Below are 26,050 nucleotides of genomic sequence, written 5' to 3' on the forward strand. Positions count from 1 at the left end.
GAAGAAGCAAGCATTGTTGGAGAAAAATTAATCAGCCAGTGACAACAATGTAGAGGTTGCCTCTTCTCATGTGTCTTTTTTCCAGTATCCCACAATTATGAAAAGAAACATCAACTGAAATATTTTTTTGGATGATTCACAAAAATGTTGTAAGTTAAGGTATGTTTGAATTAGATTCACAAACCTGCATAAAAAAAACTAGGGAAAATACACTCATATGATTTATTGGAGGTTTGAATAAAAGTCCTGCTGTTAAAGATATAGCAGCCCCAGTTATTTGTTCACCTTGTGCACCCTTATGTTGTGTTATGGTTGAATGCCTGCTACTGTTCTATACTGTCACTTGTGTTTGAAGCATGCCAGCCATTTAGGACTTTCTTTAATTTATATATGTATATATCTATATATATATCTATATCTATATATATATATATCTATATATATATATATCTATCTATATATATATATATATATATATATATATATATATATATATATATATATATATATATATATGTGTGTGTGTGTGTGTGTGTGTGTGTCTATCTATCTATCTATCTATATATCTATCTATATTTCTATAGCTATTTCTATCTATCTATTTATGTACATGCATACATACATACATACAGGCTTGTTAGGGGCTCATCAAAGTTTGTATTTAACTGAGGGTATATATATATATATATATATATATATATATATATATATATATATATATATATATATATATATATATATATATATATATATATATATATATATATATGTATATATATATATATACTTCAGTCAACAAAACCAAGTTTCATTTTTTTAGTAATATGGAATTTATGAATGTAAAATGTGGTTAAAAATGCATAATTAAATTATTACGTAGTAGCCAAAGAGTAAACATTGAATCTTTTTATTGATAATTCTGTATTCCACACCACAATAAATTGTAACGCCATGCCAGCAGAGGGAGCCCTCACCTGAGTACTGACTGTTCACCCTGCTTCTACAATCATTTCCTGTTTGGCACTATTTAACATGACTCATGAGGCAGCTTGTTCATAGATTGAGAAGTACTGTTTTGCTGTTGCGGACTCTACCAAAGGTTTCCCTGACATTGCCATTGTTTTATGCTATTTTCTTGTTTTCTTTGTCTTGTTTTGTTACTTTCGATTGCCCATTTGGATTTCAACCTTTGACCATTGCCTTGTGTTTTGTGAATGTTTTGCTGCCTGCCCTGACCATCGCACATTTCTGGATTACAAGTCTGTTTTCCCCTCGGATATTCCTGTTTGCTGGTGTTTGCCCGTGTGTTTTAATAAAGCTTGCACTTGGATCTACAACACTTGTCTGAGTCCTGCCATTACAGAATACTTCGCCCACCATAGATCCAGCAGCTTTGAATACACGACCTCTTGAACCCAGCAGTTTCATGCCTCCTCTTCCTTCGTCGATGTGACCGGGCTGTAGGGGATTATATGGGAGATTTTTGTGAGTTATGCTATATGGTGAACTTCAATGACGTTGCCCTTTTTTGTAAGGGACTAAATTTTTTGTAAGGGAATAAAAGACTGATCTGATGCCAGACAACACATGCTGTGCTACCGAATATATGGACCATGCTCTTTTTCTATCTGGTTCAATCACCTCTTACTGTGGGAGTTGCGGATGAGGAGCCCCACAATTCAGCTGTACCAGAGCATTCTCACATCCCAACTGTCATGTCAGGAATTGTCCACGCCATGCCTGTTACCCCAAGGTCTGGTCACATCACGTCTGCCAAGCCAGAGCATACTCACTTCATTCCGGTCTCACAAGAGATTCTTCATATCATGGTAGCCATTCAAGTGCTTCATCGCAAGATGACCCCCACACAAGAGTCTCTTTACAAAATAGCCCTTCTAGAATCAAGTCAAGTCAAGTCACCACTGATCTTCCAGATTCAAGCCAAGTCACCGCTGATCTTACAGACACATCGTGCAAGTATCAAACAAAAAATAATATAAAAAAATTCACTATTCGTTAAATAAAGTGCCTGCCTTTTTCAGCAAAAAATAAATAAAAAACGCCGCACAACCATCGAATATGAAACAAACCAATATTGGCTGTCGAGTGTGGTTATGAGGTCTCTGAAAGATTGCTTTTCAACAGTATTAAAAGACTCCATTTCTTTGCATATGTATTTCGTCACTGCGTCAGTGCACGTGTACCACCTCCCACTGTCCCTTTTATATTTTGTGCATCGCGCAAATGCACCACTTATCGAAGGCTGTGTTTGTGTGTCAGGCTTTTGTGGTCATCTTGGCCGCTTCATTTTTGTGGTGTGCTTGAAGATGTGCGTGTAAATTCTAAGTGTTACCTCCGGATGCTGCCACTTTCATCAGACAAAAGTTACAGGTTGCCTCGTTAACGTTTTCAGGTTCCCTGTTGGCATTTGGTTTGAATCCAAAATATTTCCAAATAGGTGCTTTTGCATTTCGCTTTGAAACCAGATCTTCCGCCATCCTTTGCCAGTTAGCTCGCCTTACTCTCCTCAAATGATAAATGAAATAGGACACCTGCTGCTTTACTGCGGCGCTTGTTCCGCTTACGCTAAATTACGAAGGCACGTAGTCACTAACTGAATTAAGTGCTATGACCGGTAGGTGGGTTAAACATTGTGTATCACCGGTAACACCGACTATCGCAACAAGCCTACCGTCCACAAACTCACTGCCTGTCCTCTCACGGCCAAGGAGGCAGTCCACGAACTCTCTGCCTGTCCTGTCAAGCCTGCCCTGACCATCGCATGTTTCTGGATTACAGGTCTGTTTTACCCTTGGATATTCCTGTTTGCTGGCGTTTGGACCTTGCCTGTTTTGAGCACGGTGTGTTTTAATAAAGCTTGCACTTGGATCTACAATGCTTGTCTGAGTCCTGCCATTACATACTGTAACTACTGAAACTGCAGTTTTAAAGTCGGCAACAGAAAGTGTCATTTATATATAAACCTTTTTAAAAATGTCTGCAAATAATGGAATTTGTTTAAGTCTTTGTTTAAAAAAAAGTTTAAAAGAGATTTATTTAACTTTATTTAAATATATATATCTATATCTATCATTGTAACATGCTGTCCTGCTTTGACTGTGAACTTCCTTATTTTGTGCACTGAATTAAAGGGCTTTGCAATTGCCTTTTAAGATGTAAAAAAAAAAAAAAAAAAAAAAAAAAGATAGGGGCCTATTCCTTCTTGTTGAAAGCTAAACAGCCTTTACAAGATACAATTTCACAAAAGCAAATGGCCAAATCACCATGAAAAGCAAGTTGGAGAAAGATCCACATCTGTGATAAATTACCAGCTTTGCATTTAAATAGTCTTGTGTGACGTTGTTTTCTGTTCTGTTTTTTTTTTTTTGACGAAGTCGAAAATAAGCGGGTTACTTTTGGAAAGACACTCCTTCCACTGAATCCCTTCTAGTTTTCAGAGCGAATTGTTTCTTTCTCAGAAGACAGCTGAGGGCGACAGAGGGAATTATGCTTCCAGTGTCCCAAACCTTCAGCATGCCTACTAAGTACTTCAGATTTAGTCAGCGACTTGACTAAGCGCTTTAACTTCACCTAAGCAAACCATGTCTGTGACGCTTTGGACGTAACTTTCCAGTTTTCAGCATCATCGGATCAATTGCTGTCAGATGGAGAAGTCTGCATCGCGCCTCGCAGGTTCCTCTCTTTGGAAAGTAGTACTACAATTGGCACTTGGGAAAGACCACGGCATGTAGTATTGTACTACCGTGTTGCATGAAGACCTTCAGCGGTTATTAAAGGACATTGTGATATGGAAGTAATTCAGCGACTCTGTCATGTCTTGACTGCAGCAGCAAACCCTCCCGAGGAAGAATGAAGTAAGCGCGATGGAGCCGGACAATGCCCCGAACTCCGGAGTCAAAGCAGCTGGAGTCGGGGGGTGAGTATGACCACAGATAGATAGATTTCACACAAACGTTTAAATGGGTCATAAATTATCCTTCTGGCTGTCATCTCAGTTACATAAGGACGAATGAATTCACGAAGGGAGGTCCTTTATGATATCCATTCTGGAGTTTGAGGAAACTTGATGAATGAATGGAACACAGAAAACTTGTTTAAATTTGTTAAAGTCTTCCTCCAGAATTATATAATTTGCTGGAGAAAATAAGTTCCTTATTTGCTTTGCATTAACTTCTTTTTACTGATTTAATGAATCAATTAATTACTTATTATGCTTTGTAATTATTGAGGTAGATTTTTAAAACAGAAAAGGATTTTCATATTTCATTAGCCTCTCAATGATTGAATGTCCAGCCCTGCTCAGCTGTTTATTTTCAAATTTTTATAATAAAAATATAGAAAACATCTTAAAAACAAATCAAATTACTAAAAATGAAAGTTGTGTAACACATTAAGTCTTCTTTTCAATCACTATTTGTGGAATAAATTCATTAATATTTTATTATTTTCATCTTAATAATATTTTTCATTTATGAATGAAGTCCTTCAGTGGATATTAAAGGATATTGCGATATAGAAGTAATTCTGCATCTATATGCTATGCTGTTTTACTATATAGGCTTAAGCTTTTCTCAAAATACATGTTTGGTCTTTTTCCAACTTTTGTAATTGGCATAGAGAAATCAGCTGTTACAAATCTTGACTGCATTTGGATACAATTTCCGTTGTAGTAAACTTTGTTAGGGGTGATGGGGTGAAATCTTTAGATTAGTCCTCTCTGGCTTTCTCTTGCACTCTCTGAAATGTATCATGATCCATGGTGGAACTGTATGAAAGTGGTTATGAGTGGGAGGGGGGGAGCATGGCAAGCGTACAGTTCTTGTGGCTATGACTGAAAATGCTGACTAAAGTAAAACTGCACAGTACAATATCTGGTCACGAATGGCATTCCCAAATCCACCCTGTCAGCACATGGGGGCAGAAAAAGAATATATAACTGAACATCAGAGTGATGGAGGAGAGGCTTAGATTGTCATGTAGTACGACCTTTGCTTATCATCATTGATCAACTCTCATTATAAATAATTACCGCAGTATCAGAACCCCATGGAGCTATTTTGGCTTTTAGTCCATGTGTTTTAGCTTTAAGACCCTCTGAATGCTATGTTATCAAAATGAACTTTTAGCAGAATGCATTATGCAAGTTCAGTCCTCTTATCAAATCCTTTTAGAATGATAATGTCTCCTCCCTCGATACCACTTCTGGCTAGCAATAGCAAGTAGAAAATCATGTTTGTCATCTGTAAACTAAAGGATATTGGGTATTCATTCAATATGCCCATGTTAACCTCAGCTTCCTGTTTCAATAAGAAATACTTCAAAACAGGAAAGAAAACTGCACTCGTCAAGCTGTTTTTTGGGGTATCCATTAGAATTGTAATAACATTGCAGGACCACTTAGTGCACAATTATTATCATTATTATTATTTATTCCCCTCCCCATACTACATAATTAACTGTTTGGCTATCAACATTCTTACAAATATGTTCTTTTGGGTTTAACAGAAGAAAGAAAATATATATTTTTTTTTCATTTTTAGGTGAACTATCCCTTGAATAATCGAAAAATCTGCACTTATTTGTTCAGCACTAATCTAAATATTTTGAAGGGCTTTACTTAATGGTTTTAGCTTTGATCATACATCACTGCACTCATTTTGCTGTATTAATTGATTCAATTGATTTCAGAGCTCTTAGAATGAAGCTCTCTGAATTTCACAGCCTTGGCATATTGACAGGAAACACTCACTTTCTATATGGAGCATCACAAATTTTTGGCATCCAGGCAGATGATAAGCTTTGACTGCCTACTGAGCAGAAACAGCTGTTAGGGCTTTACAGTAAAGGCTGCTTCTGCTGCCAAGTGTTACTGGGCCTACAGGCAGTTGGAGCGCTGCTTTTGGACACTGACTAGACTGGTAATTTAGATGGATGTGGTGATGCTTTAGTGTAGAATGGAACAATGTGATCCCAATACTTTGTTTTCTTTTGGTAGCTGAAAGAAAAAAGTGGCAAAGGCTTTTTGATTCTTTGGTTTGACCATTCTTGGGTTTGAAAGTTTCTTGTCAGCATTCATGTGGGAAATTTTTGAAATATATTAAACTACTGTCCAAATGTTTTGGGTCAGTAAGATTTATTTTAATAAATTAATCATTTTATTCAGCATGGAAACATTGAATTGATCACAAGTGACAGTCAGTGGATTTACAATGTTTCAAAATATTGCTATCTAATAAATGCTGTTTCAGGTTATTTAACAATCCCTAAAAATGTATAATGGTTTTCACAAAAATATTAAAATAAAGCAGAACAGTTGTTTTCGACAGTGATAATAATAAATGTTTGTTAAAGGGTTAGTTCACCCAAAAATGAAAATGATGCCGTTTCAAGCCCGTAAGACCTCCTTTCATCTTCAGAACACAGTTTAAGATATTTTAGATTTAGTCCGAGAGCTTTCTGTCCCTCTATTGAAAATGTATGTGGGGTATACAGGGTCAGTTAGAATTTGTTGAGGCATCGAAAATACATTTTGGTCCAAAAATAACAAAAATCACGACTTTATTCAGCATTGTGTTCTCTTCTGGTTCTGTTGTGAGTGCGACTGCTGTGACAGTTGACGTACCACGCTGCTGATGTGTTTTCGGGTGCACCCAATTACAAAGATAACACGTCAGTAGCGTCATACGTCAGCTCAACGATTGGGGTTGATCCATTTATAAAGTAGCTGTTTTTTTTTGTTTTCTTGATCTGCACAAATAAGCGACAGGTACCATAAGATTTTCTTCTTCCTGTCCTGTTCGTTCATGTATGTAATGAATGAATGAATGTATTAAGTTATGTATGACTTGTGCAATAAACATGAGGGTCAGTTATTAACCACATAATTTTCATTTTTGGGTGAACTAACCCTTTAAGCACCAGATTAGCATTTCAGAATGATTTTGATTTGACACCGAAACTGTAATGACTGCTGAAATTTCAGCTTTGCCATCCCAGGAACAATTTATACATTTTAAAATGTATTTAAATAGAAAATGGTTAGTCTAAATTGTAATAATATTTCACAATATGACTGTATTTACTGTATTTTTTGATCAAATAAATGCAGGCTTGGTATGGATAAGTAATTTCTTTTAAAAGTATAAACGTACCGAGCCCAAACACAGTCATATTTTACATGTGTCAAATTCATGCTACTAACTTGTATTTTCTGTTTATATTATTGCTTGAGTCGCGAAGATGCCAAAAGTCATAATCAAGCTAAATGTTTGATCTGTTAATTTTGTATATGTAAATATTTTCTCATTTTTTCACAGGAGAGCTGTCTTTCTCTGCATGGTTCTTTACTGTACGTGCTGTCTGATGTTTGCACAAGCACAGTCTGCAGGTAAGCCATGAATTTTAGTGCCTGATCAGCACGTGAAATGTGCAAATGCAAAATGTCTGTTCAGTTTTACCCTGGTCTTGACATCTGTGTCATAACCCTGTGCGTTGCATGAGCACATGGGTTCATTGAAGTCCAAAGACCTCACACTGCCTTGGAATAAAATTTGAGGACACTTGACAGGACTTGGATAAATACACCTCTAATGTTACCACCCATTGGAGTTTTCCATGAGTCAGAAGTGAAAGAGGCTACAGGTACTATATTTGTAAGAGCAGTGTGGTCCTTATTTGCCAGAGTTAACAATATTCGGATGACATATGGAGGAGCCTTTGATCAACAACATATAACTGGTCTGAGTTTGTTTATTTTACTGTAATAATCATAAGCCATAGTTTGCACAATTCTATATGTTTTGTATTTGATTCCAGCCTCATTTGAATGGCATTGTGCCTGATTGGATGTCATTGAGTTTACTGACTGTAGATGTTTAGAGTTTTTAATACTGGATAGATTGTGTGTTTATTTCTAACATACATAATGTTGGTGGTCTGTTCCTGCAATGTAAAATTGTCACTTAAATTGAGGTTATGAGGCATTGAGTATGCATAACCAGCATGTGCAATTTTGTTTTCTTTTTGTTTCAATCAAGTAGTCTAAACGCATTGATTCTCATTCAAGGTGTCTAGAATTCCCACATCTGCTCTTTACAGAATATATGTGGTGGGAGGTTCATATTATCTGTCACATTCAGTCTAACATTCACCATGTAACATATGGTGCTTCTGTGTCAGACATTAATGAAATGCAACAGCCATCATGTTTTAAACAAGTCATGAAAAATGCCTTTGTTCTTTAGTGTATGTTTGATGTTTTTACCATATGTGAGACAGTCCATATAGCACATTCTCCCTCTGCTGTTAGATTTCTCTGGGTATCCAATGCATGACTTATGATCAAATCATCTTATCTGGAGAGTTTTCTGGAATTCTTGTTGCCGTTGCTCTTATCTTTAGTGTAAAATTTGACTTCCAGTATGTGATGTTGTACTTTCCACTGACATTTCTTTTTGACATCAATTTCATGGGCAAAAGGAAGTTTTGGTAAATTTTAGCCTGATTCTTGGAACTAATGCTGATTCAAGCACTCCATTTACAGCTCCATTTTTAATGCATCCCATTTTAAAATCTGCAGAGCATTAAAGGGATAGTTCACCCAAAAATGAAAAATACCCCATGATTTTCTCACCCTCAAGCCAATCTAGGTGTACAGTATATGATTTTATTTTTTCAGAATAGCACAATCAGTGTTATATACAAAAATGTCCTGGTCTTTCCAAGCTTCATAATGGCAGTGAATGGCTGTTGGTATTCAATATTCCAATAAAGTGCATCTTTCCATCATAAAAAAATGGCTCACAAATTGATGGGTTCCGTATTTAAAACTTTGCGAACTGTATACTCTAGCTTCCGCTAACTGTCATAGGCATGTACATGAGAAAGTGGCATTCCAGCGGATGATGTAGGACGAAGGCTTAGCACAAACTTTTTCTTTAAGACCTGTAACAGGGTCTTTCCTTTGATTTTTATATTACGTCTTGGCCAAAGAAAATCTGCCATCTTTGCTCATGGGCATCCAGTTCTGCAGCCCGCTTTTTTTTAAGCCACTCACATCATGAGCCATAAATGCAATGCAAAGGCCATGACACGCCAAGTTGGACTGTTATGAAGAAAGTAAAGAGCAATTGATCAGCATGATTCATATTCAGAATGATTAGCAATCACTTCATTGTTTACAGATTCTAAAACTGCAGAGGGGGCGTTCCACTTCACTCTTAGACCAGACTGGCATAGCCAGACCTTCAGACTGTGACTGAAGGTCTGGAATCAATGGCTACTTTCATTGACTAAGGCCCGCCCATGAGGCCGTTTGACCGACATGTCAAACAACCAATCACAGTTTGTTTAATTTCATCTTTGTTTCCAGGACAAGGCAGACATGTCTCCAGGAAATCCTGTATAATTCAACTAATCCGATGACAACTTTGAAACTCCTGAAGTGTTTCCACTTTTGTGTGCCATATGCATCAGATGTTCAGCCATTGATCGGTGGGCGTGACGTCTGAGGCTGAGACTACTCTTAGACACACTCTGCCAAAATTGTTCTAGACAAAAAGGTCTGATGAAAGTCTGATGCAAATGGCACACAAAATTGGAAACACTTCAGGGAGTCGTCATATGATCGGTTACATTCTACAGATTTTCTGAGAGATGTGTGTGTCGTGTTCTTTAACATTCACAATGAAAACAAAGATGCCATGTTGCCAAAACTCCTCGTGGAAGAAGAAAGTTGTCTTGCTTACAGCTGTGACAATGCGCACTTACAGGGATTAACTAAATGCTAGTTTTTCAAAAGAATATGAAATATGTGAAGTTCAAAATAACAACTGTAAATGTTCAGAGTTTGCAATAGAAATGGTCAAAACAAGTCTTCAAAGCATAAAAACAAATGTAAGATGTAATGGCAGTGCAGCTGTGACCTGATAGGGCAAGTATCAATTGCGTCAAGCGGTCCTTAACCCGTTCACACTGGTCAGGGTCAGCAGGTCAAGCTTATCATTGAACCCTTCTTTAAAGAATTTTACTTCATGCTGTTTATGACTCTTTCAGACAACACCCCTTACTGTGATTTGTGAGTAGAACCAATGGATGTTCAACGTGTTCTGTTGAGGTGCACCGTTGGAGTTGAGCGATTGTTTGAGTTTTTTGTCTGGATCTCATGTGATTTATGAGAAATTATTCATATCATTAATTTTCTGAATTCAGAGCAGTTGTTTTCCGGCTGTTTGTCAGGGGATGTTCTGTCAAATTATTCTGACATGCTCAATAATGAAGTGGCCAATTTGTTAGTAACTCTGTTTAGATTTGCTTATAATAATACTGCAGATATAGTTCTTTCTTTCAACAATCCCGTCCAATCTGCTGATCATCATCTGTTAAATGATACAGGGCTTAGAGAGAAGAAAGTCTGTGCACATTATTCCATTGACATGTGCCTTTCATTTAGTACCCATTGGTATATTTTATAACTGCAAATGTTAAGCTGGATTTGGTTTAGTTGATATGTGTTTGGGTTAGATTTGGTTTTGTGATGCATGCTCTCATTTGTTTTTATTCTAAACTCATTACTGATTGTTTAGAAGGGGGAGTCTGAAGACAGGCATTGAATGTTTCTTCTGCCACCTTACGCGTTGTTTTTTGTTGCATTTACTTGTAATAAAAGGAATCAATTTGGGTGCTATTGATAATTGTCATATCATTAGAATTTTTCATAATCAGTGTTATGATTTGAAAGTGAAAATATCAGTTAGCAAAACTGACTCCAGAGAAGTAAATTTTTCTTAACCCCAATGTTTTACCATTAATAATACAAAGCAAGTTATGCTAAAATGTTGCCAGTAAAAATAACTATAACAAGAAAAGGGGCTTATTATCGCACACAGCTTGGCTTAGAAAGTAAGTTTATCTTGTTGTTTTAAGAATGTTTAGATAATTTTACTGGTAAACAAGATACAAATGCAGATTAAAAAGAATATATTTTTTTTAGGGCCGGGACTTTAACGCGTTAATTGAGATTAATTAATTACACAAAAAATAACGCGTTAACTAAGATTAATTAATTACAGAAAAAAAAATTCCCGCATTTTTAATAACTTAGACGTAGAACGTAGAATTTTTGCACCGCGGAACGTTTCTCACTGGATTTGTTTCGGCGGACCGATTATACTGGAGCACCAACTAGCGTTCGCATATCACCGCAGCTGCACATCGAGCCTCAAGTATCACCTCAACGCAAAACATATAGCAGCTAGCGTGGACTTTACACTTTATTTTGAACTATATATTATTTTGTTGGTGCAACAGTTTATGTTGAACTATTTATTGTGTTGGCCAAGGTTATTGAGAGTTGGACTTAGTATGTTATGGCCTCTGAAGCAACAGAGAGATGTTTTCTAATAGTCAGTGTTTCCAATGTTCTGAATGTAATTGACAGTATTGTGTTTTACTTAAAAACTATTTACACAAGGTTCCAGCACCTATAAGCTTCCTGAATTTCTGAAATGTACTATTTCTAAATTGTTTCTAAATATGCTATTGCTACACTTCATGGCAAAAATTGCACTGGTCTGCTAGACTTGGTTGAACAAAAATAAACAATATTTTGTTGTTAAGCTTATGCATTCAGTCATTATTCAATGGTATACTATAAATCCATGTGAAAAAAAAAATACTTCTCACTGTTCTCAGGTCAAATATTTATATGCGATTAAAATGTGATTAATTTCGATTAATTAATTACAAAGCCTCTAATTAATTAGATTAATTTTTTTAATCGAGTCCCGGCCCTATTTTTTTTACAGATTTATACCCAAATCCACATCTGGAACACTTTAATCAATACAGATTAACATGCTGGTGGTTTGGTAAATCTTACAGGGATGTTTGCGATGCATACTCCCACTCACTTCACTTGACCTAATTTATTGAAGACCTCTAACGATCTAATGAATTCATAGTAGAGGTGATCAATCTATAAAACGCACATAAGCTTACACAGTAAGTATTATATTTCTAAGTGTAACAGTATAAGCAGAGCATTTAATGGAAAACTGAAGCATTACCCAAGATGAAACATTAACGTTGGCGCATATGTTCTACATATGCTTTTGTTAATGATCTGTTTCTGTAATGAGCTCAGTCTCTCAGTGTGTGAGCAGCAGCTGCAAGTCTTCAGTCGGCTGCAATGAAATCCATTTTGCTCCTAAATCCTAAATCCATGTACATGTAGTGATTACTTTGGTAATTATTTGTGGTTTTCCTTTTTGTAGATGTGGATGTGCTGCAACGACTGGGATTGGTTGGGAAACGACCGTCTGGGACACGCTCCACACCTCAAGGTGTCATCCCCTTCAAATCAGGAGTCATCCTAACCCAGAGGGCGCGAATTGACGTCCCAGTGAGCTCCGTCATCCCGGCATCACTGGGCTCGCCGTTCTCTCTCATCCTCAGTGTATGTTCGCATCGCATAAACAATGCTTTCCTCTTCACCATTGTGACAAAGAGGAATAGACTGCAGCTAGGGGTGCAGTTCATCCCTGGGCAAATCTTAGTTTACTTGGGCCAAAAGAACACTGTACATTTTGATTATGATGTTCACAATGGTCAGTGGCACACCCTGGCTTTGGAAATCCAGGCCCAAAGGGTTACGTTACATACTTCTTGTGGGAAGACAAGTGTACATGCAAATTTGCATTTTAAAAATGAGGAAACGCTGGATCCAGAGGGCTCCTTTCGATTGGGGAAAACGAGCCAGAACTCAGTGCAGTTTGAAGGAGCCATCTGTCAGTTTGATATTCATCCCTCTGCTAAGGCAGCTCACAATTATTGTAAGTACATTAAAAAACAGTGCAGGGAAGCTGACATTTATCGGCCAAACCTCCCTCCTCTTTTACCGCTATTGTCCCTGGATCCCAATATATCTGTTACCGTTCAGACCCCACATGCTGTAACAGAGGTAAACGAAAGACATCTTTCATTAACACAAGACAAAGTACGAATGAATCATGAAACCTCACATGTCCTAAACACCTCAGATCTAATTACATCTCAGTCTGTACAAAGCACAGTGCCACCGATGATAGCCCAACCCACACTACAGCTTCCCCTGCAGGCCACATCACAAACTGCCTTGGCCTCCTTTGGGAGTAGGACATCACAAATATCTTCAAAGCCAACTCAACAAAGCAGTCCCGGAAAGAACCTCATGAATGCAACTCTAAAGCCCCAGATACTAAAAGAGAATGGGATGACTGTCACCTCCACACCAGCAGGCCAACAGAAGAACAAACTGGATATCCAGACCCCTGCCACAACAAACCCTAAACCGTTTAGCACATCCAGAGTGTTAGAGATGACAACAGTAGCATCACAGAGACCTTTACCAAAGGAGACCTTCAAACCCAGCTCTTTTGAGACCGTCACCCCTGCAGCAACGGATGGTTTCCAAACCTTTGACCTTGAACCAACCCAATACTCCCTCTTGGCTGGGCCACCAGGACAGAAAGGAGAACCAGGACCACCGGTAGGATGTTCTTTCTTTTTTTTTAAGTCATGGAGTCCAAGCAACATGGAGAAATATGCAAAAAACATGACAATGTTATCATTGAGAGGTGCCCACGACTGTGAGTCAACCCTGTTGGAAAAACAGCATTTGCTGGTTAGGTATGTTTTGAAGCATGGCAGCTGGTTTGAGCTGGTCCTTAGTTGGTACTGAGCTGGTTTAAGCTTTTCCTGAGCTGGTCCTGAGCAGGAGCTAGTCGCTTAGGACCAGTTTAGGACCAGCACATGACCAACTTAAACAAACTCATGACCAGCTCAAACCAGCTGTCATACTTCAAAACATACCTAACCAGCATCTGCTGTTTTTTTCAACAGGGAAATCAATAAGTCTCTTAAAATATCAGATAATTTGAGCTTTTTATGACAAGGCATTTAGTTCAAGCTGTAAATGTCCATGTGGTGCAACTCCCCCAAAAAAGCCAAGTAATTTGTCTGTCAGCTAGTAAAACGATCCAGTTATTTTACAGTAAAATGTTATTCTATAAGGATTTTTTTCCCTGATTACTTTAAAGACGTTGGGAATTTACTTTTTTAAATACTCACCACTTGCACTTAATGGTATAAAGACCATTTTCTTTCTTTTAAAACAAATACTTATGGAGGCCAGATGGCAAGTGTGCTGCTTTGCTTATTTTGAAGAATGGTGAAATGTGAATTATAGGCTGTGGCCATGTGTTATGTGCGCCTTGGCCTTGTCATCTGCCTTCATACATATGTTATATTTAAGTGCTGACTGTTGCAATGCATTAATATGAATTCTTTGTCATTTGGATTCCATTAACTCTAAGGGAGTTCAATGCATAATACACCACACACTACACAACTACGTCTTTTACTAGTTAAACAACCTTGTCTGGGTGCAAAGTGTTGGTTGAAGGCTGGAAAATTGTGTCATCATTGTTGCCTTTGAGCTTTTGGTGGTCTTGGTCTTAAGCCTAGTTTATAAAATCCTTTGGAAGGGCATTACAGGCCGGTGGGTTTTTGTCTGTGTAATGCTTACACACTTTTTCCTTGTAGTTAAAGAATGAGGTCACAAGCCAGAGGCTTGGAGAGACACTGCAAAAAAAGAAATCTTAATCAGCAGCTTGTCTGAACGTATGTAAACGTCCTTGTAAATAAATAAAATAAATTTACTTGAGAAGTAAAACATTTTCAGATAATATCTTGAATTATTTATGGTTCTTTACCTTATCTTGCCATATTTTTTTCTTGTTTTAAATGTAAACCTTTTTAAATGTGATTAGATTTATTTCTCTAAAAGAAGAAAAAGTGTTACATTTCTTATGCAGTTTCATTTGTCAAGTACATCTATATTTATTTAAGAATGTTTACTGAAAAACAAAAACATTTATTAGCATTTTAGATTTAACTTAAACTTAAATTTATAGTGTGGATAAATTTAAAAGCCTAAAACATTCTCATTAGTTTAACCTGTTAGCCAGCACCCTGCTTCCCTCGTCCTGAACGCCTTTCAACTTGCACGTGTCAGTGTTTATGAATAGATTAAATGAAACGGGACAAATTTAATCTTGACATACTGTGTATCATTATAAAGATCCAAGCCTCAAGCTTCGACGGCAGATCACTGTTTTTCAATGGAAAGCTTATAAAGACTGTATTTGCTACATTTGTGTAAGCAGTACACATAAAAACATGAACATTAGAAGCGCAGTACATACCAGTTTCATCGTAATTACGAGTCATAAACACATCCACAGCTGTAAATCCCGGTTTAGTTGGAAAGGTAAGGGTCCACTGAACGAAATCTCATGAAGCACGTTTAGTCCAACGAAGCAATAACGTTGTGAATGGATCATAATTCCTTTGTTTACGTTTCAGTTCTTCAGCGACAGAACTGTTTGCATCCGTTATGGAATAACTCACGGTCGAAAACTGCGTCTTGGTAGTAAATACACGGCATGGTTTTGCAGCGTACAGTGTCCCAAACAGAATGAGGCGATCCACTGGAAAAAAGAATGAATGAAAGATAGGCGAAAGATAGTATATTTGAATTTTGGCGCTCCCTCATGACGCGCTCTGACGCACCTGTCAGCTGATGGAGGCAGAACTTATAGCGATCGCCTTTTTCTTTGTTTGTTTTATTTTTCAACAGTTTTTATATGTGTGAGAGTGTGTTTTATGTTGAATGTGAATGTATCTGCATGATTACCATCTGTTTGAGTGCAAATCAGCCCAAATATGCTCACTATTACTGTATGATCACATCTATCAAAGTGAACGCGTCTATATGAATAGAGAGTGGATTATTTACTTTTATGGCACATTTGTGTTATTACCATCTCTATAAGTGGCCATCAGCACATCAGCACTTATTTGCATCGTAATTCATTGTAAATGATGAATTTCTAGCAATCTCAGGATTTTCTGTAATTGGCAAACAAAGTTAAATCTTGCTTTTATTTTTCTTATTATTCTTATTTTTCTTACTCAAATTATTCTTATTGTATTTTTCTAGTGCTCAAATAAATCACTTATATGATGTCTAAGTTTTGTCTAGTGTTTTATAATTGAAAAAAACTATGCAGTGGTATGTTTACTGACTAAATAGTTTGTAGAAGCCTTCAATACTATTGGGAAATATATTTTCTTATATTTGGGGGGTGGGGGGTGTAGACATAGTCTTATAAAAATATTTGCAGGAGTCTCATTTTTCATGATCTCTTATTCAGATTTCAGACTTTCAAACTCATGAGATATGTGGCTTTCAAACCATTACTTTTCTAGATTGCTCCAGGACTCATTTCATGTGTTTTTATATCAAATAAAAAAAATATTTAAGTGTGGTTAAAAATAAAATTCAAGGTACTTCAGTGTCTATAACTTTTAATATTTTTAAGCATCATCAAATCTGGTTGATAAAAAGTAAAGCACGAAGGGTATTCTTTCCAAAGACACCAAAATTATGTTTGTAACACACTGAAGAAGGAAATGGTTACAATTATGAGTTAGGTAGAGCACATTTAACTGTGAGTCCCATAATGGGGGGTGCTGGCTAACAGGTTAAAATGAACTGGTAGGATGTATATTAAAAGGTTTGTTATTTAGTATGTTTTTAGGACTATAGTGTGACTATATTTTAAAGTGAGCAGGGAAAGGAGCCTAACAGCTGTCACCAGGACAAGGGACCAAAATGGTGGAGGTGGGTTTATAGATGCATGCAAACATTGCAACCCAACATTGGTATGGTAAAGAAACTAATATCAGTTGGATGGGGAATCATTTAAACAAAGGATGCAGTGTTATTGGTTAAGAATTAATTAAATCAATCAGTCATGTAACAGACTTACTAATCACTACTACAAGTCTTAGTATCAATTTCTTGTGCTTAAGTGGCACCTTTTCCAAGACAGGTATTAAAACAAGCTTTGATGGGAGCAGAATTGAGCTCTACTGAAAGTGAGGTTTTATTTGCTATAAAGTCTTCCTTGCAAACTTCGTCCAACACTAGTGTGCAGTATATTGTTTATGGTACTGTACATACAGTCACGGTGAAGTCCTGAACTATTTTCCAGCAACAAACAACTTCCAGATGTGCCGTTTAGTATGGCTATCACACAGATAGCACTGTTCATTTTCAGGAGTGATCCCCTTAAGCAACTACTATAAAAGGCCTTGTTTCCTCCTTTTCTAATCTTTTCATTCTTTCCTGGAGGCAGAGAGAGAAAGAGAGATTGCTTTTATTCAGGAAATTTGCCACGTGGAAGAGAAAGAGTAGGGGGCTCAATGGGGATCTTCTGTCTTTCTTTCTCTCTGGAGCTTAAAATTACATTTCATTATATTAATTTCATTCATATCAAGCAGGTGCACAATGTCTTTTGGTTTATTATGTTGATCTTACTCCATAGAGTCCTAATGATTATTATAATGTTGAGTGAAGCAGAGCTCACTTTACTTGAACAATGGCGTTTATTGTCCAAAAACCAAAAAGGTCAACATACAGTATTCATGAAAGTCATGTTTATTTAGAGTTTTATAGCAGAGTTTTTGAAAACATTAGTAACATAAACCTGTTAAATGATGTTTTATTAGTTCATGCTACTTACAAAATGAGTAGAAACAGGAAAGCTGAAAAACACTGTGGAGTCCTGGCAGCATCGCTCTCAGTATGAGTATGTGGGATACTGCCAGCTCTACAGGTGTTACGAAACATTGCCAGAGATTGTCTCATAGAATTTATTTGTAAGCAACACTTTTTAAAGCAACATTTTCCATTTGCTCAATGTTGTCATCAGATGTGTACAGTATGCTACTTACTGTAGATGGGTACTGACACTTTTGAAGAATCTTGCAGCTACATTATATCAAAATGGACAATAATGATTAATGTCCTTGACTGACATTGGCGAGCATTTATGATCTTTCTTGCCAGATGTACAGGTAATCCTGGATATGATATTTCAGACTTGCTTGGACTCTTATTCTTTTTCTCTTCTTAACAAAATTGTGAAAACACAATTCTATGAACACTGACCTCTTGTTAAATGCAAGTTCAGTTAATTCCTTTGTGTCATTGATTCAGAGCTAGATGATGTACAAAGTGAACAAAAGCACCAGTGACTGAAACCAGTTCCATTAAAACAAGCCAGTAAGTGCAGCAGTATGGACAAAGATTATTAAAAACAATGGCTGTTCAATTTGATTAAAATATAACTTCAGTTTTGCCAAAGACGTTTTCAAAGAAAAATACTGGCTTTTCTAAATCTGTTATCAATTTAAAAAAAAATACTCCGCTTCAGCAATTATCTTTTCTTTTTAATTTAATCTTCTTTTTTTTCTTAAACAAGCCACTGAAACACTGTGCATGTTTAATGGTTTAAGTAATGTATCATATAACATTGACTAGGGTTCATAAGCTCCATCCAATAGTCTGATTACTGCCCTGTTTGGGAGTTCATTCAATGTCAGCAGGTAGATATTTACCACTAAATGACCCTTTGTCACAATTTTCCCTCCCTTCTTGTCTTTCAGGGACCTCCAGGACCTCCTGGCAAGCCAGGATTACCAGGAAAGAGAGGGCCCAGGGTAAGATTGTTAAATCTTTCACTTATTTTTCATGTCTCTTTTGCTTAAGACATCTCAGTTTTTACTTCATACAAGTCCTTTTAGTATTTCTCTGCTTGTTACTTTAATAGACTTTAGCTTGCCAAAGCTGCATTAAATGGTGATGGGATTTGTACTTATAGTAGCACAAACCAGAAAACCATGTTCCAGTTTCAATATCACTTCAGTTGTCACTCCATCTAGGAGACCAGAATAACATGTTCTGTTTGTCAGATATCTTCGATGGAGTAACTACATTGTAAAATAAGTTAGCAGTTCTGAAGTCCATGTTTCAAATATTGCAAACAGATTATGCCTTACTATGTTATTCATTTTTGGGCTGAGGTGCATATTTTTATTTATGGTCAAGGGCGATTTGTTCCTATTAAACACTAATTAGCCATATGTGGGATAACTTTGCATTTCAGATGGCCAGCACTCAAACATTTATTTTTACTGCTTGCTTCACTTCCATGTAGATTCTAGATTTCTGTGGTGTCAGTTCAGTTGTAAAATGAATGTTTGCTTATTTAATTTGCATTGGGACTTTATGAATCATTTTCATTGGCAATAACTGGATGTTGGCAAATCTGCATCCAGAGCAACACCAACACAGATATGGCCTATATAGGTTACATATGTAACCATGGTTCCCCGAAGGGAACGAGATGCTGTGTCGAATGCTTTGGGAACGCCTCCAGCAAGACCATGTTCTGAAGCATGTGTGAAATCAGACCAACAGAGAAGTGAGACGTCACAAGCGAGGTGACGTGAGCAACCAGGAAGCATAAAGAAGCATCCAGCAAGCACACATGTTAGCTTCTGTCTAAGCAAATGTCTGCAGGGACACAGGGAGACGCAGCGTCTCGTTCCCTACAGGGAACCATGGTTATATATATAACCTAGAGACGTTCCCTTTCAGAAACTTGAGCTGCGTTGAATGCTTTGGGAGAGAGAATACCCACTGCGCCATATGACAAGTCCCTGTCTGGTTTTTATCTGGTGAGCACATCAGCTGGACAGAGCAGATTAAAATTTAGGAAGGGAGGACGACAAAAGGCTTTCAGTACAATGGAACCCAGCGAGAAAGTGGGCATTTTAGGGTGAAAGACAGTGCCCCCCATCTGAGAGATGAGGTCCCTCCTGATAAAAATCTAGAGCGGAGAGCCGTCAAGAAGAGACACCAGGTCCAAGAAACATTCTCAGGCCGGCCAGAACAGGCCTACTAGCGGGGCGGCCAGAATGGGGAAAAGAGTACAGACAAAGCCTAGGCCAGGTCTGCACAATGGCATCCAACCCAAGAGGAGCTGGATCCCATGAGAGAGAACCAGAGCGGACAGTGTGTTGTTTCCTGCGATGCAAATAGATCCACTTCCGCCTGGCCTTCCCACAGACCTCATGACCGCTCCCCAACCCGTGAAGGAGACTTCATCATTAGCGTTACATGACAACATTCAGTCGTAACCCCAGCTCTGGGAAAAATGGATGGCCCCGTTGTGAAGGATGTGATCTAGCTTTAAGGAAGCACTCATCCAGCTTGCTCTTGGGACGAGCGCAATTTTTCTTGGCTGGCCATTCAATGTTCAGTTTGGTTACAGAATGAATCACAACCTCCACAAGCTCCTCATACGCAAGGCATTGCGATGGCGAGTCCGCCAAGGCCAATTAAAGATATAGTTTTTAAGTATATTTGATTGTGCTAAAGTAGAACTTTAAATATCTTGCATTTAAAGACTGCTATTACTCAAAGATCAAAAATAGGATACAATCCTCACCAATAGTGACATCAAAAGGCTTAGGCTTAATATTAAGAAATGTGCAATGTGCATAAGAAGTACTCCAAATAATTGGAGTTTAGAATAATTGGTTTCATTATAATTTTTATATCAGTAAGTCTTGAGTGAAACTGTATGTCAGTAAATATGTTAATAGATTTGAATTAGTATGAAATAAAATACATTTTAAATGTATTACTTTTTTCTTCTTTTTTACTAAGGTTGTTGTATGTCGGAAATTGTATCCAAGGTTTGATAAAAAGAAAAATGCATTTGAAATGTGTAGTGAAATTATTTGTTCATACTACAAGGCTAACACATTTTTGTTGAATAGACCTTTTTTGGCCATTTTCCTCAATTTACAGTATGTAAAATCACTAAAATGATGATATTTTGTCATCAGGACAAGTACCTTGTAGAAATGTCTCTTGGCTAGTAAGGTTGTAATTGAGAGTGAAAGAAAGCAGGAGACAATGAGATATCAGTTAGTCAGTGATTCAAAGAGACTTCCCTGGGTGGAAGTCTAGATGTTTTGTGTGTAAGATACCTGCCCTGGCCTATGAGACTGCCCTTTAGAGAGGCCCCTGAGGGCTGGACTGTGGGAATTCAATCCATTGAGCTAAAGAAAGGCCTCTTTGTAGCAGTCTTATTAAAGGCATTTAAAGCCTCACCAGTGCTCACCGGCTCTTAAGCTCTCCAGAGTTGCTGGTCAAGAGCCTTGGGATCCCACATCATTAATCAGTGCAGTAAGGTACCATTACCCAGAATATACCACGAAACACCTGGATATAATTACAGTATCTTCACTATAATGTAAGATTAAGATAACAAATTAACCTCAATTACACAATCTAAACTTAGAAAGAGTTTATAAATTCACAGATGTACAGGTATGATTTCTAAAGCATCTTACTGAAAGACACAATGGTGATAAAGCAGATCCATACCATTTACAGGCACTTTTTTATTCACAGGGCTTTCATTCTTCATTTATTGTATCTCAGTTAACTATCTTATTGAATTTCTTTTTTTTTTTTTTTTTTAAAGTTACATTATTTAATGTAAAATCAGCCGTTTTTTTTTTCCGCAAGATGGTATAAGATGGTAAATGTTCAGTCTCAGCCAAACTTTTTCAGTCGTTTACAAACATTTACAACATCAGCAAAGTGCTTGTTGGTTTTTGAATCAGATACTAAGTGTTGGTTTGTGCTGAAGGTAAATGGACTTTTGTCCCATTAAAACGGTCAATGCTAAATCCTATATGCCATTGTATACAAACTTGAATGGGAGAATAAATTGTTGTTTAAAAAAAACCCTCCAAATCAAGCATAGATTTTCTCTTCTGGAGAAGAAGGTATGTTTACTGTAGATTAATGTACAGAGAATTTGCCTATAGTCAAAACCAAGAAGTTTCCTGTTGCTCAATGTGGCAAATTCATGTAATCATCTGGAACCTGTTGCAAAATTTTTTGCACTTATAAAATTTTTTGAATGTTTGGATTCTGATTGAAACGACTGGATTTCGTTTAATAGTGGCAAATGTCAATTACTTTCCCATTCCTGTTAGCCTCTTCTTAAAGGCTTGGGATAAGTGTTTTTTTTTCTAATGCATTGTCATTTCCTTATGGCCACATGGACATTTTGTCTAATAAGTGTTATTGAAAACAAAAAAGCAATATCCGACAGTTTCCATATATTTTTTTTAGTGACTCCACCAAATATGGTAGTGTTTATGTAGTGATTCATCCCTCAGGTGTCTCACAACTGCACAGAACTGTAAACCATTCCCTTCTGTGTCACCATGTGCTGGGTCATGTGGTCTGTCAGGGTTGTCTGGTGTGAATCAGTGCCTCACAGATGAGAGACAAGAGTGTTGGACGCACTACTCCAACACAGTCAAATTCTCTGATGTACAATTTACAACGCCAACACTAAAAAGTTAACTTTTAAGCGTAGTTTATCTTGGTCAAGGGGCCAGGCCAGAAAGATATTCCCTCTAGTGCACTGGTAAACATTAGCAGAGGCCTCCTTTGAGCCAGGTCAAGGAACCCCGCCATAAGTCAGCCATATATGAGGCAGAAAGTGACAACCACCACACTCGTCTGCCCACACGAGTGCCTGCTGGAGATCTGAGAGTGAGCAGGAGAGATTAACCAATATGTAACATGATAGGCTTTCTTGATACCCCCTCTCACTCTCCTCTGATCACTAACCACGGCCACATGTGGAAAACCTGACTAAACATAAAAACGAGGTGGAAATCTGTACATCAGCTTCTTGTAAGTATCACCATATGGCCAGTTTGTGTGTACTCGGCAGGAAGGGCAATGAATAAGAGCCCCACTCATGGCTAACCCCAGGTGGATCATATGTAAATAATAGCGCTTCCTTGACAAGTAGACTTAGCGTTGACTCTCGGCTTTTAGTCTTTGAATCTCACCATTGCCACCATTTGCTCTACAGTGTTAATAACTTCCCTGACGGTTGTCAGCTATCATTCAAAAAAGATTTAAGATGTATGTTTTTCAATTTCATATAAAACTTCCATCCATTTTGGATTACACAGTTTTACAAACTACAGTGATTCTAAACTAATTTATGCTGATTCTTATGTATTCAAATTTGAATAAATGCAATTTGAAAATATGATTTTTAAAAAAATCTAATGTTTGCATAAAGTTTTTAATAAACTATGTCATGGCGTTTTTGAGTGTACCTGTTTCTAACCTGTTTAATTGATGTATGACTGACAAATAATCATCACATTCATTTTATGTTAATACTGTGTAATCCAAATGGATGGAATTTATTTGTTTATTATATGCAAGTCAAATACATAAATACTGTATTTAAACTAGTAGTTCAAACAAAAAATGAAAAATCTGCTGAAGTGTACTCACTCTCAGGCCATTCAAGATTCAGATGAGTTTGTTTCTTTGTGAGAACAGATTTGGAGAAATTACATTTTCCGTTGAAATATTACTTTAATTTAGGCCTAAATATTTTTGGAGTGTATCTAAAAACATATCAAGGTATTTGCTGCAATCATTTTACACATTAGGAAACACAGGGTAAACAGTTGAGCAGTCTTTTCAGCACAAAAACTGACCAGAGGTCCATTTTAAGTAGCCGCTCAATGTGCTGAAATAGGGCTGTGCCAGAAACTGTAAACAGAATTTAATTTATGAGAGATGTTTGTGTACATTTTCTAGTGATCTTGGCAGCAGTAGTTTATTAAATAATGATTAAACAATAGAGAAGAGTTATAACCAGCATAACCAGTATATATAAAGACATGAAATGTAGTTGTGCACATTTTCTGCATCATAGCAGTGGAGTGAAGAAATATGCCAGATTGCAGTCTGCTGCATCATTTACAGCTTACTTTGGATAAGGAATGCTTAGGAGGAGTGGTTATTTAACTGATTTGCATTTATTCTTGAGTGAAAAGGATGCTTAAACAATGCAGAAAGCATGTGCATAAACATAATCAAGCCCACCCCACAATATTTGTTCCCTATCAGTTTGGCCTTTTGTTTTAGTTGCCACATATTAACCTCTTAAGTGACACCCATTTGGATTGTGACAATATTTTGCAGTTTGTTGTTTAAGATCACTTCCATTTTGTCTGCTTTACTAACAGAGCATATAAATCAGTGTCTATGGATCTTTCTTGCACTCTCTCTACTCAAACCTCCTGGTCGCTGCTGGAAAAGTGAGCTAATGAAGAAAATCATGTCCATATGGTATATGCCAAAAGCATATGCCAGAAGTACCCTTTAAAACACAACACTTTCTTTTTAAGTGGAGGGCAATTTTCTCAATGCATGCCTTGGGCAAACTGCTACTTATGTATAGTACTTACCATGAGGGCCAGAATAATGAAAAATGGATGAGGTTTTTTAACATTGCTTCATTCCCAAAATTTGACTAAGCTGCTACCCTCAGATTCTGACAGGGTTGGCGACTTTAGGGGACTAAAGGAATAAACATTTTCCAGGGTTTGATCTAAAGGTTGGGGAGCTGAGAGGTCCTGAATCACTGTGAGAATTAAGGGATCTACTATAAGTCTTTATTTAGTGCCATGATATTTTTTTTTTAATTTTCGGCAATCATTCTTTCCAAGTTTCTGTCTGAATTTTATAAAGTTGCTTAAGTGCACAATATATATTTTTATGAGGCATTTACAGATGGGACTACTAAAGCGGATTCATCACTGGTTTAATTTCATGTTATGTGTTTATACATGTACTGGCATAGATATGCAATTTTACCTGATCTGTTAAAAAATAACAAATTCATTTATCCTTTTACTTAAACCCAGGGAGATTTGGGAGAGGAACAATTTGAGCAAAATGTGTCACTACATAGAAGAGAAAATAACTTTTAGGCTTCCAAAATGCCTGACAATATAATTTCCACTAAGGGAAAAGTTGTTTGAAGACGGATCAGTTTTGACAGATGTTTTCTTTAATTGGTGGATTGTCTTTGATTTAATTAGCTTATGTCGCTTACATCACTGAGGTTCGAATATATTATCATTTTATAATTTGATTTAAATCTTATTGCTGTTCCTTACTGGGGAAGTTACTCGTTTTACATGCCAAAGCCAATTTTGCACACATCGGCGCTTTGTGAGTGTTAATTTGGGACCCTGATAGCAGCTCTTGGACTGGTCATCGTCATCTGCTTCTAAAACAGTCTGGAACACGAGTATTCATTTCACTGACTCTTTCTCTCTCTGTACATCTTATTCTCTTTTATGCCCCTCTCCTTTCCTTTCTTGTCTTTTTATTGGCCTTTTATTGTTCAGAAAAAAGAAAAAAAAACAATAATGTGGTTCAAGGCTTATGACCCAGCCTAAGTCTCCTGCAGTGACTGCAAAGTAACTATGGAGGAGACAGCACATAAATACAAGTGAACATGTATTGTGTTGTTTTGTAGGGTTCCCCTGGTCCGCATGGAAACCCAGGCCATCCAGGGACCCCCGGACCCAAGGTACGTACCACTGAATACATATTTGTAATGCATTTGTGGATGTTAACAAACTAGTTTGTTGGAACTGTGAAGCCTCTTTTTGTTACGCTTTATTTTGATAGTCCACTTAAGACATTCTACTAGTAACTTTGCAACTTCAAGTCTACTGACTTTCAGAGTATACTGTTAAGTTAGGTTTAGGGTTAGTAGAGAAAGTTGACATACTGTATACTTGCAAAGTTTCTCAAAGTTGGTATGTTGTATGTTGTGGAAAACAACAAATCAAAACAAAGTGTTAGAAGATATTAAACAGACAGTCTACTAATACTCTAGTGACTGCAGTTGACATGTAGCTGTAAAGTTACTTAATGTTAGTAGAATGTCTAAAGTGGACAATCAAAATAAAGTGTTAACCCCACTTTTGTCTGTTCTTGTTTAGTTTTGTTTGTTTTTTTGTTTTACGAAGCGATTTGTGTTGACGTTGACCAGTATGTTTGGACATACCATAACAAAAACCCATGCGTGTAAGATGTAAGTCTTGAACTTATTAGCGAATTCCTCAAACTTAAAGGGGATCATTAAACATATGCATGAGCTTTGATCTACTCAGTGGCTTTTAATTATGAGCCATATGCACTTTAAGTAGCACTTTA

The 26,050-nt window shown here is 37.0% G+C and overlaps 1 protein-coding gene across 2 annotated transcripts in view; it reads left to right on the forward strand.

Annotated features, from left to right (window-relative positions):
- The first annotated feature begins 3,405 nt into the window (after window positions 1–3,405).
- The window catches only part of col27a1b (collagen, type XXVII, alpha 1b), a 77,534-nt gene continuing 54,889 nt past the window's right edge, over window positions 3,406–26,050 (forward strand). The window contains exons 1-5 of one of the 2 annotated variants that reach the window (XR_003276627.1): window positions 3,406–3,937; window positions 7,338–7,408; window positions 12,294–13,546; window positions 18,574–18,627; window positions 25,365–25,418. Coding sequence is in view for 1 of the 2 variants with exons in the window: in XM_026212220.1 (XP_026068005.1) it covers window positions 3,885–3,937; window positions 7,338–7,408; window positions 12,294–13,546; window positions 18,574–18,627; window positions 25,365–25,418 (1,485 nt within the window). In the remaining variant the exon portion in view is untranslated. The remainder of the gene's footprint in view (window positions 3,938–7,337; window positions 7,409–12,293; window positions 13,547–18,573; window positions 18,628–25,364; window positions 25,419–26,050) is intronic. The other variant, XM_026212220.1, reaches the window with a different exon arrangement.

This window comes from Carassius auratus, chromosome 30 (genome assembly GCF_003368295.1).
Source record: "Carassius auratus strain Wakin chromosome 30, ASM336829v1, whole genome shotgun sequence".
Taxonomy (NCBI): Eukaryota; Metazoa; Chordata; class Actinopteri; order Cypriniformes; family Cyprinidae; genus Carassius; species Carassius auratus.